The 16,516-nt window shown below is 48.7% G+C and overlaps 1 protein-coding gene across 1 annotated transcript; it reads left to right on the forward strand.

Moving 5' to 3' along the window:
• The first annotated feature begins 6,264 nt into the window (after window positions 1–6,264).
• On the forward strand, window positions 6,265–15,483 carry LOC130111651 (uncharacterized). Its single transcript, XM_056278896.1, has 3 exons — window positions 6,265–6,530; window positions 9,332–9,745; window positions 14,200–15,483. Exons 1-3 carry the CDS (start codon window positions 6,281–6,283, stop codon window positions 14,547–14,549), a joined length of 1,014 nt encoding a protein of 337 aa, XP_056134871.1. The 5' UTR covers window positions 6,265–6,280; the 3' UTR covers window positions 14,550–15,483.
• The last annotated feature ends 1,033 nt before the right edge of the window (window positions 15,484–16,516 follow it).

Below are 16,516 nucleotides of genomic sequence, written 5' to 3' on the forward strand. Positions count from 1 at the left end.
GCTCATGCGATTGGAGCAGTCCTGTCACAGGTACAGGACGGGGTGGAGAGGCCTGTAGCCTTTGCTTCCAGGGCCTTAACACCAGCAGAAGAATGCTACTCTGTAGGTGAGCATGAGGCAGTCGCCTGTGTTTGGGCCTTTGAGAGGTGGCACCTCTACCTCTACGGATGGCATTTTGTCCTCCAAATGGACCATCAGGCCCTGAACGTATTGGTGACAGCATCGGGCTCTGGCCATAAATATGATTGATTATGAGCTGAAATTTACCCCTGGGAGGGACAATGTGGTCGCCGACCTACTCTCACATACTATCGATGCCTCCACACTGATCGTTCTCCCCAGGTGACGACACAGAACCTGAACTCATCCAGATGCTTCACACACCCCTACAGCCAGCAGTGTCATTGGAGGAGCTACAACAGTAATAAGAGCATGGACCAAAACTGACCACATTACGCACATATATACGCTCTGGATGGCCAGCGAAGGTTCCTGAGGAGCTCATTCCATTTGCTAGGGTGAGTGATGGACTCTCATGCTGGGGCAATGTCTGTGTCTCCAGGGGCCTTTGCACTGTGGTGCCTGGGGGCCTGCGTGCATGCGTGCAATGAATGGCACATGAGGGGCGCCTGGGCATCATTAAGCTAAACCAGCAGTGCAGAGACCTCGTCTGGTGGCCAGGCATTAACCGCGACACCGAAGCACTTGTCAGAGACTGGGCGCCATGCCTCCTCAGCAGGAAAACCGGAGCTCTGGCGTCAACCCCTCTGCAACCAGTCCCATGGCCGTCAAACCCATAGGAACATCTCCAGCTCGACATCTGTGGGGAGATCCACGGCCGTGGAATTCCCTATCATCAGCGCTTTCTGGTGGTGCTATATGACCTCCATTTGAAATGGCCTGAAGTGGTTCCGGCTGGGACCGTCACAATGCAGTCTATCACAGACATCCTGGATGCCCTGTTTGCACATTGGGGAAGGCCTCGTGCCATCACCACAGGTAACGGGCCCCAGTTTGTCTGTTCCTCAAGGATAGACGAATACAACACATCTGCACGGCGTACTACAATCCACAAGCAAATGGAGGCGTCGAGCGGTTCAATCAGAGCTTGAAGAACGGCAAGGGTGCCCCGGTGGCTCATGTGGTACAGCGGGTACCACATATACGGCCGAGTCCTTACTGCGGCAGCCTGGGTTCAAATCCGGCCCGGGCCCTTAGCTGAATGTTACCCCTCTCTCTCCCCTGCCTTTCCTGTCTCTATCACTATCCAATAAAGGCCGAAAATGCCCCCCAAAAAAAATCAACAAAAAAAAAAAGAAGCAGCATCTGACCACATCTGGCTCAGGGGTGTGCGTTTCAGACAGTACTCAATCAAACGCTGATGCACTACAGGGCCAGCCAGCATGTCACAACTGCAACCTCTCCAGCACATCTCATGCTGGGTCGGGAAATGGAACTGCCACTGGAGAGACTCAAGACATGGCAGCACCTGCAGCGGGCAGCCCCCAGGCACGGGCTGAAGCCTCCGTAAACAGATGCCAGCATCAGATGTAGGAGTATTTCGACCGGAAACACAGGGTCAAGGGCACTGCTATCCGGTTGGGTGACTGGTTCGAGCCTGTAGGCCTCATCGGGCCAACAATATGGTATCACACTGGACCCAGCACCTCCAGGTTTTCTGTCAGCTGGGACCAGCCACATTCATGCTTAGTGATGGATCTCACTGGCATGCCAAAAGACTGAGGAAAATGGAGAAAAAAAAAACATGGGAGGGAGCGGTGGTCCCACCACCACCAGTCTCTCCTCCACTGGTGCCAGCACTTAAAGAGCCACAGGGGGCCCCTCATCCATAGTTTTCAGTCATGTGACAGTGGCGGGCAAAACAAAGTTCCAGCATGGCGGCCAACAGTGGAAACTCCGTAGAGCAGCAGCACAGACCTGTCAATTTTCCAGCTGTTCCAAGCAACGACTATTTGGGTCACCTTACGAAAAACAAAGATATATTAATAAACTACAAGTTTTGGGCACTTGTGATCCATATATAGCACCCGCTGCTGTATTTCAGTCTCTAAAAACAGCGAAGTCCCTGCCAGAGGTCCAATTTGGCGATGTTTACATGTATCTTGTGGAGAATCCCTCTGCTTACACTGCTGCTAGGATGAAAGCTTACAAAAGTACAGGCAGTTATATGTATTTTCGTTCTGGATGGGTCAATAATGCTGCCGTTTGGGAAGTGTTTTGCCTGCCAGGTGGGCGTTCGAATATGAATGTGACGTCACGTGAAAACTATGGCTACTCCTCAGGCCCTACAGCCACCAGAACCTCAGCAACCACAACCGGCACCTGACCTGCAGCCTCCTCAATTTCCTCCTGGCCTCCAGTCAGACTCAGTGCTGGGCCATGCTCCGGGCAAAATTCTGGGTGTTTCCGCCACAACCAGGGGTTGAGGAGGGCTAACCAGTACGAGCAAGGGCCTGCCCTGCTTGCTTAAAGGACTGTGTCACAGAGTTCAATGCTTAGGCCTCAAGGGCATTCTACTTATAGTTGTCCAGCAGTCCCGGTGGAGATTCGGTTGTGCACAAGTTCTGTGCTGTTTTGGGGGGCGGGGATGTTGTGTACACACTAGTGTAGGTTGTTATGGTGACAACTGCTAGGGTTTTTGGGGGTGTGCACATGCGTGGTGAGAATGTTTGGCAGAGGTCAGTAAAGAGAACAGAAAAACTTCATGTTTAAACATAATAGAGGGGTCTGCAGTGATTTTCCTTGTCCATTTCCTGACTTTGCAGGTGTACAGGTCCTGGATGGTGGGCAGGTCAGAACCGATCATCTTTTCTGCAGACCTGACTGTCCATTGTAGTCTGTTCCTGTCCTGTTTGGTGGCTGATGACTGCAGTGTAAAAAAAATAAAAAAATAAAAAATAAGGAAATTAAATAAGATAAAATGAAATATCAAAAACCAAATCCTGTGTATGAAACCTGTTGAATTTAAGAAACGAAATAAGAAATTACTGCACACATTCTCTGATGAGTTTTCCCGTCTTTTATAAAGTTCATTGTACACCTTTACCGCTTAATGACTCCCTAAAGCTGTCTCTTTGCCTTCTCTACATTATGAACGCACCATCAATCCCATCATTCCACCATTTCAGCCTGCTGCCAATAACCATATCAGACCACTGGGGTGTTTCTTAACAATTAGAAATGTATTATTTAATCCATAATGACCCATTCTCATCCTTGTTATTTGCATCTTCCCCACAAATTGTGAGCTATGCTGTCTGCTTGTGCCTACATGAAAAAAGGCTCCACGAGGAGGTTTATTTAAAAGTAATATTACACAAAGTTTCAACATAAGGGTGATTCTTCAATTTGGGGCACTTTTGGCTTTTGAAATTTTGAAAAAAATAAATTTCTTAAAATCTTTTTTTTTTTTTTTCAAAAGCTCTATGAAGTGGTCTGGAACAAATATCTTAGCCTAGCTTTGATCGTCCTACAAAATAAGTCTGATGTTATGATGCTTTTTTTTCAAAGTTGTAACAGCAAAATGTGATGTATGACACGTGATGGTCATGACAATGCCCACATTTTGCAGGAAAAGTTTGCTAAGTCTTAGACTTGCTAAGCTAACGTGTTAGCTAGCATACAATGTACAATGAATACGCGTGAATAAAGTGAAATTTATTATTTCTGAGCTAAAATACTCAGCTAGTAACGTGTTTGGTCATGACTTGTAAGAACCATCCTGTCAGATCAGGACATATAAACCTTCACATTACATTTGTGGACATGGAAAAAGTCACGCTTCTGCCATGACTGCTCATGCGCCTCTGGCACTTCTCGTCTCCATGGCAACCATATTGTTATTGTTTGAAAAAACGTTATCGCTCTAAAACAGTGTTTCCCAACCCAGTCCTCGAGGAACCCCTATCCTGCAGATTTTCATTGTAACCCTGCATAGGTAGCCCTGCTTGTACTTACTCAACCAGTCATCTCCTAGCACTTAATTATGCAAGGTGTGCAAACTCAGACATTCATTGCTGATTGGTTGAATAGCTACAAACAGGTACCTATTCAGGGTTGCAAAGAAAATCTGCAGGATAGGGGTCCTTGAGGACTGGGTTGAGAAACACTGCTCTAAAATGTTCGGTGTGACGTAATGACAGATGTATGAGGGCCAGCGATATTTAACTATACAAATGTGCAAATTGCACAAATATAAACCGTATGAATTTGAAATATGTCTTTTGAAATTGTTATCAGAAAATGCAGATTAACCTTTAATGAATTTAACAGTTTTCGTTACTTTATTATACAGGGGAAGTTAAAAAGTCTGGGTTGGGGACAAGCCCAAAACAGCGAAATTCTGGCACATCTGAATTTTCAACATACTGAAAAAGTATTAAAATGTCACCAATGAGACACAAATATTTTTTCATAGCTTGTGTCACCGGTTATTTTCTTGCCCGGTGCGGGATTCGATACGAGGTGTACTGCACCACAAGGCGACATCACTAACCGCTCGGCTAAAGGGTCGGACCCGTTAGCTAGGGGCTAAAGGGTCGGACCCGTTAGCTAGGGGCTAACGTGTCTTATTAGTAGTTTACACTAGCCCAACCTAACTCTAACAAACACAATGGGTTTTTTTAATTTTATTTTTCTTTCTTGAAAATCTACCCTGTGGACAGAAAAACTCCCTTAATTGAAGAACCGCCCATAAAACAGACTGAAACCACAATACAAGGGGTACAAAAAATACATAACCAAATACATTTTAATACTTAAACTCACAACAGTCTAATGTTATCTTTGCTTTGCTGTTTTTAATCTAATATATTCATTCTAGACGTCTGACTGCTTTTCCGGTTGATAGACCACCGGAACACTTCCGGGTACCTTGACAACAGGACGCCAGGAGAGGGGGATAGACCACCGGAACACTTCCGGGTACCTTGACAACAGGACGCCAGGAGAGGAAGATAGACCACCGGAACACTTCCGGGTACCTTGACAACAGGACGCCAGGAGAGGGGGCTAGCAAACCCAAGCCGCCAAGCCGCACTGTATTAGATACGCAGCCTAGCCGTAGCTACTGTAAGCTAGTAATAAGACACGTTAGCCCCTAGCTAACGGGTCTGACCCTTTAGCCTCTAGCTAACTGGTCTGACCCTTTAGCTGAGCGGTTAGTGATGTCGCCTGGTGGTGCAGTACATCCCGTTTCGAATCCCGCACCGGGCAAGAAAATTACCGGTTACACTACGATGCCCAAAAGTTGCTGTGTGGTGGACTGTACTGTTCACAAGAAAAACAACCCAAATACTCGTCTTTTTGTATTGCCTAAAGGGCAGAAGGAGGGAGAAAAGCGATTGAAATGGCTCCAGGCAACCAGAAGGAAAGACAAGGATGGACAACTTTGGGATCCTGACCAGTTTGGTCTGGCGCAGGTCCAGCCGGTGGCTATGTGGAATTCCACGGTGAGCTAAACCTGTCTGAATGGGATCACATTCTCCAAACCCACATGTATTTTTATCCATTAAAAATCATAAAATGGTCCCTCCCCCCCTGAATATTTGGTCGCGTGCTCAATTTTGTTTATCTTTCCTAGAAACAAGGGGTAACTACCCCGGTCTCCCCTACCCAGTTAAAATGCAAACATTGTTATCACGTTATCATTGTCATCCATATTGAGCAGTGTAAACTACTAATAAGGCTAACGGGTCTGACCCTTTAGCCGAGCGGTTAGTGATGTCGCCTTGTGGTGCAATACACCTCGTATCGAATCCCGCACCTGGCAAGAAAATAACCGGTTGCAGTAGTGTATCATGCATCATTGTGTGCAGTCATGTGGAATCCAGTAATAATTAAATAAAATGCAAACATTTGTTGAAAATGTAGCCTAGTTCCTGTGTCTTTTCCCCCATGGCTGCTCTAGGTCATGATGTGTGATTTAATGTTTGCCTTTTATCATTTCAGGGTGTCATGCAAAGGACCCCATGCACCCGGACTACTGTCCCTTGAAAGGACGCCGGCCACCACCGATACTGCGCATTTTTCGCAAATGTCGGTTCTTGTCCGCAGCAGCCACCGTAGCGCCATAGTTGGCCATTTAAACCGTGTTCAAACTTGCCGGCTTCTATCCCCCTCTAGCGCCCCCCTCGCTCTAACGTTCGAACGCGGAAGTGCAGCGGTCTATTGGCTTCCTCCAACGAAGAGAACTACAAACACCAGACTGCCACGGGCGGGCACGTGACTCGCCAGAACGCAGCCTTTCGCACGGGAGAAAATGGCGCCCCGGAGACGAAGTGTCGTTTGGAAATTTTTCAAAGTCGTCAACGAGAAGGAACTACAGTGTCTCCTCTGCAAGGTGTCCGTCTACCACTACGGACACACCACAAACCTGCTGAGGCATCTGCGCGCCAAGCACCCCGCCGAGTTCAACAGCATGGAGGACGGCCAGAACCAGCAGCCCGGCCAGAACCCAAACGATGAACGACAACAACACATTGTGACCAACGGGGACCAGTACTGCTCCGGTACGGACCAGCCCCCCCTCCCCCCGCCGCCGCCTCCCGGCACCTTTAGTCATTACTCGCGTACTTGGTGGCTTGGTTTGCTGAAGGTTCGCAGACGCGGAGGCTGCGGTGCTCAGCTCTTAGGGGGGGGGGGGGACGCGTTTCTGTCATTTCCCAGCGGCGTGGCGTGGGGATTATTTTGAGGAAGTCGAGAGAGTGAGGCGAGCAGAGGTGGGAAAACCCGGTCCAGAAAGTAAAAAAAAAACCCTAACCGTGTCTTTGCTCCACCCATGTACTAAACCATCAGATTGCACTGACTAGTTTCCCCCAAATCAGCTGGTTTAACACATGGATAGAGTAAAGACACGGTTAGGGTTTTTACTTTCCGGACCGGGGTTTTCCCACCTCTGGTCAGGCGAGACCTCTTATCTATGTATTTATTCGGGGGAGGGCGGCGTCTCAACTGACAAGTACGTGGCCGCTTTAACAGCCAACGTCACGTAACCCGAGGAGGTAGTGTAGAGCGCCCGGTATCACTTGACACAGGCAGGACTTGCACACACTACTTGTTATCCACTTTCTTGCTGTACAACATATACAGTGTTTCTCAACCCAGTCCTTGAGGAACCCCGATCCTGCAGATTTTCTTTGCAACCCTGAATAGGTACCTGTTCGTATTCAACCAATCAGCAATGAATTTTGCCAGACGTTGCACACCTTGCATAATTAAGTGCTGCGAGATGATTGGTCGAGTAAGTACAAGCAGGGCTACTAACTATGCAGGGCTACAATGAAAACCTGCAGGATAGGGGGGGTCCTCGGGGACCGGGTTGAGAAGCACTGGGCTGTACAATATTGTCCAGTTACTCTGACGCGCGGTACAGCTTCCATAATGAATATAGGAAGCATTCATTCCCAAACCCAATGAGATGGCGTTTCAGGTTTTACGTTGACGTCACAAACACCCGGATTTAAAACGCGTTTGTGGGCGATCGGGTCCCAAGTGGACAGAGAGACGCGTCGCCGTTTACACCCGAGTCGATCTTGGGTCTCCAAATGCGTCCTGCTGGCTGACCCCTTGTGATCCGATTTCGTTACTCAAAAGAAGAAGAAGATTTCGTTACTGTTACGTCACTTCCGCTACATGGTCAACGGGCCTCGGTCAAGCGCCAGACTTGCCGACTGTCTGAAAACAACAGCTAACGTTTGAAGATGCACTAATATACATGTCCGGACTATTCCAGCTGCTGAGACTGACAGGTCCGGTTCTTCTGCCCAAATGGAGGTCAGGCGTCTCCTTTCACTTGTACTCCGACCACCTACACCCTCTCCTCTCTCCTCTCTCTCCATTTTTTCCGAAAGTTGGCGCGCTGTTACCAACACAACCACCACATCCTGCACCGATGACGTGTTTCCTGTTACGTCATTGTTGGGGTCTCATCAGCGTTTACGCTACAGAAGACGCGTGGTCACATGCGTCCCCAGACCACCTCGGCACGTGGTTTGAATAACCGGTTCCCAAAACGGTTTGGTGGTGGTTTACACTTGTATCCACTTGTGATCCGATCGCAAAAAAAAACGCATTTTAAAACCAAGTGTAAACGGGGTGAGAGAGAGAAAGGGGGGGGCTTTCACTCACCCTGTTTGGGGAGGGAGGCTCTACCAGCTAGCCACTTAGTGCGGACATAATTGTCTTCATTGGAAGTCCGAATCCCCCCCCTTCCCCCCCTCTCTGTACTCAGCTCTAGTTTTATTGGTGGATCTACCGTCAGTCTTACTTACCCCCCCCCCCCATTTTTTTCCTCCCCAGTTGTATTCGACCAAGCCGGAGGCTGTCCTGGTCGCTGCACTAGCGCCCCCTCTGGTCAGTCGGGGCACCTGTTCGGGGGGGGGGTAGCGTGGTCCTCTCCCACGCGCTACGCCCCTCTGGTAGATCCCCCACCAACAGGGGGATCGCTGGATCGAATCCCCTTGGTACCGCCGGGCGACTCCACATGTATCGGAGGAGACGTGGTAGTCTGCAGCCCTCCCCGGAGCAGGGCAGCAGAATTACTGAAACTGCTGAAGTGTTTTTATTAAAATGACAACTACAGTCTGAAAAAACACAACAGGGGGGGGGGGGCGGGCTTCCCTCGGCCTCCGGGAGGAAACACCACTGGTTAGTGCAGGTGTATCAACCTACCAAATGCAGAAACAAATGGCGAACCGTTTGATGGCGAGCTAGATGGAGGGTCTTCTTCGTACGCTCAGTGATGGGCGGGATTTTCTGCATGAACAGCGGATAAACGCAGCACATGGGTTCAGCTCAAATCTAACGTGGCTTTGTGATTCAAGTTAGATACATCGGGGAATGGATGGGACATGGGTCCTATTATGGGGGTCTTGCAATTTGGCAGATTTTTCCAGGCCGACTTAGTCTCGGGGTCAGGACTTCATGAATACATATATGACGTAGAGCTGTGCGATATCGTGTGACGAAAGAAAAACGTCTATCCTTTCATATTATGCGCTGTCATTTATGTCGTTGCGTCACAAATCACTCTTGACGGGGCGGAAATTACTGTTACTCACGAAGCTTTTGTTGCACTTAAGTAAGGTAACAAGTGTAGTTGTCGTCTCCTCTCATCCGCTGTCCCCTCTCCTGAGCCCCGCCACATAGCTGACAACAAAACGCAGGAGAGGCTATGTTTATTCACGTTATTCACCTAATTTATTCATGTTTATTCACGTTACTCACCATGTCTATTCATGTTTATTCGTGTGATGACGTAACAAAGCCCAATCACCTTAAAAGCTCTAATCTCTTTTTCTCGTTGAATTAGTGGAGGTAGCCATGGAGGATGATTCCGGGGCCATCGCGGCGGTGAACGAGGCTGAAATCACCTACGCCATTAACGGCCTCTTGAGCCCCGTGGAGGAAGACGAGGTGAAGCAAAGTCCGCAGGAGGCCCGAGATGACGTCGCTCCGTCGACGCGTGCGCGGAGCTCCATCTGGATGCACTACGAGCGTCTGGACGACCAGAAGTGTGCCTTGTGCTTGATTTGCATGAAGAAGATCCACCACCACAGCAGCACCAGCAACCTGCACCGCCACCTGTCCAAGAAACACCCGCAGGCTTTCGCTCAGCTCGGGGGCATCATCAAAAAACTGCCATCCAACACGATACAGCATTCCCCCGAAAAAGACGACTTGTCTAAATCACCAAAGACCTCAATGGCTAAAAAGGAATCCTCAGGTAGAGCAAGGCATTGTGGGCACATGTTCTACGTGTGCTCGTTCGCTTCGGTTGGTCAGAAAATGCTGATCGTTCTGGCAGTTTACATTTGTGAATGAGTTGTGGTCAGAGAAACTATTGGGTTTCTCTGTTTGTCATCAGCTGGCAGATTTCCTAAAAAGCGCCTACCAGATAAAATGCAATACATATTTCACAATGGAGCCTGACAGGCAAGTCCTGGGTGGAGCAGTCTTTTAAGCTCTTCCGATAGTGTCACGGTGTTTCTCTGACAGGATAAGTATCCTTTTTACCTTCCTTGTTCGACTGCATGCGAGCACTAACGGGAGCTTTAAAGTAACTGGAACTCTGAACCACGTCAGGTGAGCAGGTTATCGGGCGTACGAGAAATGACGTTAACTTCAGATCGTCACGACTGCTACAGAGCTTAAAGGCTGACACGACTCGGCTAAATATGCCACAAAGTCCAACTGCAAAACGTCTCAACTGTGGAACATAAATATCAGGCGATGTCCCACTTTTGAGGTTAGCGCGGTCGCCTCACAGCAAGGAGGTGCTGGGTTCGAGCCCCGGGGTAGTCAGTCCAGCCTTGGGGGGTCGTCCTCTGTGTGGAGTTTGCATGTTCTCCCCGTGTCTGCGTGGGTTTCCTCCCACAGTCCAAAGACATGTAGGTCAGGTGACTCGGCCGTACTACATTGTCCCTAGGTATGAATGTATGTGATGGCCTGGCGGCCTGTCCAGGGTGTCTCCCCGCCTGCCGCCCAGTGACTGCTGGGATAGGCTCCAGCATCCCCGCGACCCTGAGAGCAGGATCAGCGGTTTGGATAATGGATGGATGGATGGATGGATGGATAATTACCTGGCTACAGTCACTGCTGCCATGATCACTGGAGAGTCTGGGCGTGACACCCCTTATAAATGCACTTCAGGTTACCACCAGCTCTTCGAAGACGCTAATGATTTTCACTAATTGCATGTGGCTATTAGCGCTGATGTTAGTGACTTGGACTTCTTTTGCAGTGAGGTGTCTCAGTAGTGTCCACGAGCAGCAGTGTTAGGTTTGTTTGCGTGCGAACTGCTGCGCTGATTCACGGCCAGTAGGGAAACTTCCACCCCCCCCTTGTTTACCAGTGACGTCGTCGGCCGGCTGACCAGCCATCTAACTTCAGCGACGTCATTGGCCGCCGCTAGTTGGAACCGTTGTTGGTCACCTGATCCAACGGCCCAATCGTGTTAAAACTGATCACTCAGTCAGTCAGGGACATTTGCGTCTGCAGGGCTGACCCCGCTGGCCGATCCAGCCAGAAAGATGTGGGTCGTATCTGTGATGCAATAACAATATCTGTCTCTTAACGAAATGTAAGGTAAACTGGTTCCACTATGTTTTAAGAGTTTTAAGCACATTTTGATGATTATCGGGATGATATTGCCTTGTTCTTTTGACTGCTTCATTAGGGGGCGCCACAGCGGATCTTCCGTTTCCATCTCTTCCCGTCCTCTGTCACACCAGCCACCTGCATGTCCTCCCTCTCCACATCCATAAACCTCCTCTTTGGCCTTCCTCTTCTCCTCTTCCCTGGCAGCTCCATATTCAGCATCCTTCTCCCAGTATACCCAGCATCTCTCCTCCACACATGTCCACGCCATCTCAGTCTTGCCTCTCTTGCTTTGTCTCCAGTCAGGACGATATCGTGAATCGCCAATATTTTGGCCAGGATAATCGTGACATGAAAAGTTCATATTATCCCATCCCTAGTCAGGATCGAAAATGGAAAATGGAAAGCAAATCAGTTCCTTTTACCTGAAAAAGATTAGCGGAGTATTTCACCGAGACTGGGTCTGATGAGGAAATTTACCCAATTTTGGTCCACGGATCATATTGGAAAATGTCCCAGTAACGTCCTGTTACTTAAAAATGCGAAACCTTAAGCACAGTATCTGAAGGATCAGTCAGAGAAAGGTGAATCAGTTCATCAGGACACGACGTTTATTGACCGAAACGTCTCATCACTCATCTATAAGTGACCTCTTCAGTCTCAACTGACTGCAGGTGTGCCCACCCTTGCACACAATACAGTGGCATAACGACCAAAAACGGTTGGTTTCATATGCAAATTACCGTGATCATGAACTAGAGTTTCAATGGCCATGTGTACGATTCACAGAGAGTTTGGGAATGTTTGCAATCACAGCATTGTAAGATGGCGACAGATGTACCCTTAGCCCCCCACCCCACCCCACCCGGTTCAGGGATGGTCGTTCCCTCTTAACATTGATGGCCTCTTTGACGCCCCGTTCAAACCAGCATTCCTCCCTATCAAGGATGTGTAAATCTGTCGCCATCTTACAATGCTGTAGTTAACAGTCATGCCCATATTTGCATATGAAACTGGTCGTTGGTTTCGGTCTTACTGCCACTGTATTGTTTATAAGGGTGGGGACACCTGCAGTCAGTTGAGACTGAAGAGGTCACTTAGATGATGATGAAACGTTTCTGTCAATAAACGTTGAGTCCAGGTGAACTGGTTCAACCTTGTGTGATTGTCTTACCAAGATGTTGTATGTCCATCCCCATTACAAACAAGAAAGGGGACAGGTTGACAGACCAGATCAGGCAGTAGTTTCCATGGACTATGATGTTTGCGGATGACATTGTGATCTGTAGGGAGAGTAGGGTGCAGGTTGAGGAGAGCCTGGAGAGGTGGAGGTATGCACTGGAGGGAAGAGGAATGAAAGTCAGTAGGAGCAAGACGGAATACCTATGTGTGAATGAGATGGAGGACCGTGGCATGGTCAGGATGCAAGGAGTAGAGGGGACGAAGGCGTATGAGTTTAAATACTTGGGTTCAACTGTCCAAAGTAACGGGGAGTGAAGAAGAGAGGCGGAGAAGAGAGTGCAGGCAGGGTGGAGTGGGTGGAGAAGAGTGTCAGGAGTGATTTGTGACAGAAGGGTACCAGCAAGAGTTAAAGGGAAGGTTTACAAGATGGTAGTGAGACCAGCTCTGTTGTATGGTTTGGAGACAGTGGCACTGATGAAGAGACAGGAGGAGGAGCTGGAGGTGGCAGAGGTGAAGATGATAAGATTTTCATTGGGAGTGACGGAGAAGGACAGGATTAGGAAGGAGTATATTAGAGGGACAGCTCAGGTTGGACGGCTTGGAGACAAAGCAAGAGAGACAAGATTGAGGTGGTTTGGACATGTGTGGAGGAGAGATGCTGGGTATACTGGGAGAAGGATGCTGAATATGGAGCTGCCAGGGAAGAGGAGAAGAGGAAGGCCAAAGAGGAGGTTTATGGATGTGGTGAGGGAGGACATGCAGGTGGCTGGTGTGACAGAGGAAGATGCAGAGGACAGGAAGAGATGGAAATGGATGATCTGCTGTGGCGCCCCCTAACGACAGCAGCCGAAAGTAGCAGTAGTAGTAGTAGTAGTAGATTATTGAGTATGCATCAAGATGTGTTTCTGAATGAGTTTTCTTACATTAGGATGCCCTAAAATTACGATAATATATGAGGAAAAGTTGAGATTGGGAATCTTGACTGATTTGCCTTGGTAAAGGTAAAGTAAGGTTTTTCCACATCATTGACCTTTGACACTTTCATAACGGGTTATTGAAATGTTATTCCTTAACATGCTCTCTACTACTACTACTTTCAGCTGCTCCCGTTAGGGGCCGCCACAGCGGATCATCCGTTTCCATTTCTTCCTTAACATGCTCCAACACTGAAAAAACCGAGTTTCCTGTAGTCCTGTCCTGGTATAAAAGCTAGAAAACTGAATATTTCAGTTGAAATGGGGACAGTACTGCGTACTTCAGGTGGTCACTCTGACCACTCAGCTTTCCCATATTTGTGTGATTCTGCGACTTTCATGAGACTTTTCTTTAATTTCTGCACAGGCTGATTCATCCTTCCTGTTTTCAAGAAGTCCGAACAGGCCTTCATCTCAAAAACACACCCACTGTACAGCATTCATCCACTCTTCTGTTAAAGTACCTGAATGTGTTCACTTTTACTTGATTCTTCTTGGGATGCACCGATACAGAGTCAGGTCCTGGTGTCGGATATCGGGTCGATACCGGGCTAAGATGGAGTATTGGCATTGGAGATTTTACCCAAGACTAAAATCCAAAAGCCATGAGTAACACCTTATGAATAAAAGGAGAATGGCTTGATTCACGGCACACTTTCTGCACATACATTTTGCATTATTTCTCTAGTGGAAAGAAAACTGATTCTGCCTCAGTTGTTCTTTCCGTCGACCCCAAACTAAGCTGTCGAAATCCGCGCTATGCGGTAAAGTTAATGGATCGGCTCGGTACTCAGTATCGGCCGATACTTAAAAAAAATTCCTATTCAGAACCGGAAAAAAAGTGAGATCGGTGCATCCCAACTTGCTCCCATGTTGCATTTCCATGCCGGGACTAACACGGATCGATACTTGTGGTCGTCAACAGACACGTCTGAGCTCACGTGGGTTGCGGATGCGGAGCTGCGCGTGCTGGAGAGGGAGCGGGAGCTGATCGAGGCTCTGAGGAGCGCTCAGAGGCAGGAGGCCCTGGCCCTGGAGCAGCAGAGGGAGCTGGTGGAGATGCTGCGCAAGGCAAACGCCCGGGAGGCGGCCTCCGAGCGGGAGCGGATCGAGTGTCTGAGGAGGTCCCAGCAGGACGAGTCCCAGGCGCTGGGCCGACAGCGGAGGGAGCTGGAGAAGGAGAGGGCCGAGCTGCAGGCCAAATGGGCTCAGCTGCACAGGGAGCAGGAGGAACTTGAGTGTTTGCGCAGCGCGCAGGAGGCAGATGGACTCTGAACGCACCCGGGACACGAGACGTGAGCCGGCTGCTGCGTCCCGCCCCAACAGGACTCTGGACGGTATATGAACTCTGTCATTATGGGTGTTACGGTTTTTGGTTTTGTTTTGTTTTTTCAAATGCATGGGAATCTCCTTGACAGTTATGAAGTGAAACTGTTATCGAAAATGTTTTGTTAAAAAAACAACCACAACAAAAGGATCCTCTCCAGAGGAGTAGGTTATAATGCCTCGTAGCGAAAGCGTGTACATGTGTCCTGGCTGTATCGTGTGTTGGTAGATAAGGGGATATTAAATGACGCCCTCTTGTACAAAGAAAACAGAACACGGCTGTCTCTAGTTTTTACCGTACAGGGTGCAGGACAGCTCAGCGTTTCACTTTTCTGAACCTGAGAAACCGACTCAAAAAGCCAGAAACCATAGCGGTCTACTCCGATGCCTACCAACACGGGGGATCGCTGGTTCGAATCCCCGCGTTGCCGCTGGCTTGGTCGGGTTTCCCTACAGACACAATTGGCCGTGTCTGCGGGTGGGAAGCCGGATGTGGGTTATGTGTCCTGGTTGCCGGGCTAGCGCCTCCTCTGGTCGGTCGGGGTGCCTGTTCGGGGGGGGGGGGAGCTGGAGGGAATAGCGTGATCCTCCCACGGTCCCCTTGTGAAACTCCTCACTGTCAGGTGAAGAGCAGTGGTTGGTGACTCCACGTGTATGGGAGGAGGCGTGTGGTAGTCTGCAGCCCTCCCCGGATCGGCAGAGGGGGTGGAGCAGCGACGGGGACGGCTCGGAAGAGTGGGGTAACTGGCCAAGTACAATGGGGGAGAAATTAAACAAAAAAAAGCCAGAAATCAGAAAAATTATAGTGGCATTCTCAGAATAGACTTTCAGTGATTTCAGAGGGGTGGTATTTTACTATGTTCTCCCCGTGTCTGCGTGGGTTTCCTCCCACAGTCCAACGACATGCAGGTCAGGTGAATCGGCCGTACTACATTGTCCCTAGGTGTGAATGTGTGTGTGTCGGTCCTGTGATGGCCTGGCGGCCTGTCCAGGGTGTCCCCTCACCTGCTGCCCAGTGACTGCTGGGATAGGCTCCAGCATCCCTGCGACCCCGAGAGCAGGATGAGCGGCTTGGATAATGGATGGATGGATGGTAAAGACTCCTAAGAGCAGTGAAGAAGAACCTCAGCTGTTGTTCCAGATGTAAAACCTCCCTGACCGGGGGCTGAACAACTGGAACAACGGGAGGCTATAATGACCCACGTGGTAGGACAGAAAACCAGCAGCGCTGCTGGTACCCGAGCAGCCGGTTGAGTCCGCTGTTCTAACACACCTCCTTAAGGAGGCCATTCACAGTCAAGAGTCCCTGGAAGAACCGATTCATAAATAAATGACATGGACGAGATTTGAATGCCTCTTAATTATTTTCCCTTCAGGTTTTTAAGAAATAATAAGAATTGGTGTATTGTTTTGGGATTGAAAGAAGAGAAAGTTATTAATACACCGTTACATTTTCAACACAAGTTGGAACACCGTCACATGCACACCTACACATTCATAATACCGTGCTGTGAAAAGTCTCTGCCCCCCTCCCTGATGTTTTCTATTGTTGCATATTTGTTTTACTAAATCGTTTCAGATCATCGTGCAAAATGTGATACGACGAAGAGAACCTGAGTAAACGACAAAAAAAATCTGTTTTTAAATGATCGTTTTATTCATTTAAGGAAAAAAATGATCTTGCACCAACTGACCCTGAGTGAAAAAGTAATTGCCCTCTTAGTTACTCAATTAACCCAATTTAATTGATCATTGGATTCAGTTAGAGCAGACACACCAAGGCTTTATCACTGCCAGCCCTTTTGAATCTAAGCATGACTCATTAGAACCTCACCACCAGTCTGAAGTAGGCCACGAGGTCTCAGCAAGCAGCACAACTGTGCCGTCAACCGAAGAAATTCCAGAAGAGACGAGGA

Source organism: Lampris incognitus, chromosome 4 (genome assembly GCF_029633865.1).
Source record: "Lampris incognitus isolate fLamInc1 chromosome 4, fLamInc1.hap2, whole genome shotgun sequence".
NCBI lineage: Eukaryota > Metazoa > Chordata > Actinopteri > Lampriformes > Lampridae > Lampris > Lampris incognitus.

Excerpts from the sequence above, each read along its gene's own strand:
- LOC130111651 (XM_056278896.1), top strand. The coding sequence starts at position 6,281 with ATGGCGCCCCGGAGACGAAGTGTCGTTTGGAAATTTTTCAAAGTCGTC. Across the intron at positions 6,531-9,331 it reads CGGGGACCAGTACTGCTCCG|TGGAGGTAGCCATGGAGGAT; the intron begins GTACGGACCAGC and ends TCGTTGAATTAG. Across the intron at positions 9,746-14,199 it reads GGCTAAAAAGGAATCCTCAG|ACACGTCTGAGCTCACGTGG; the intron begins GTAGAGCAAGGC and ends GGTCGTCAACAG.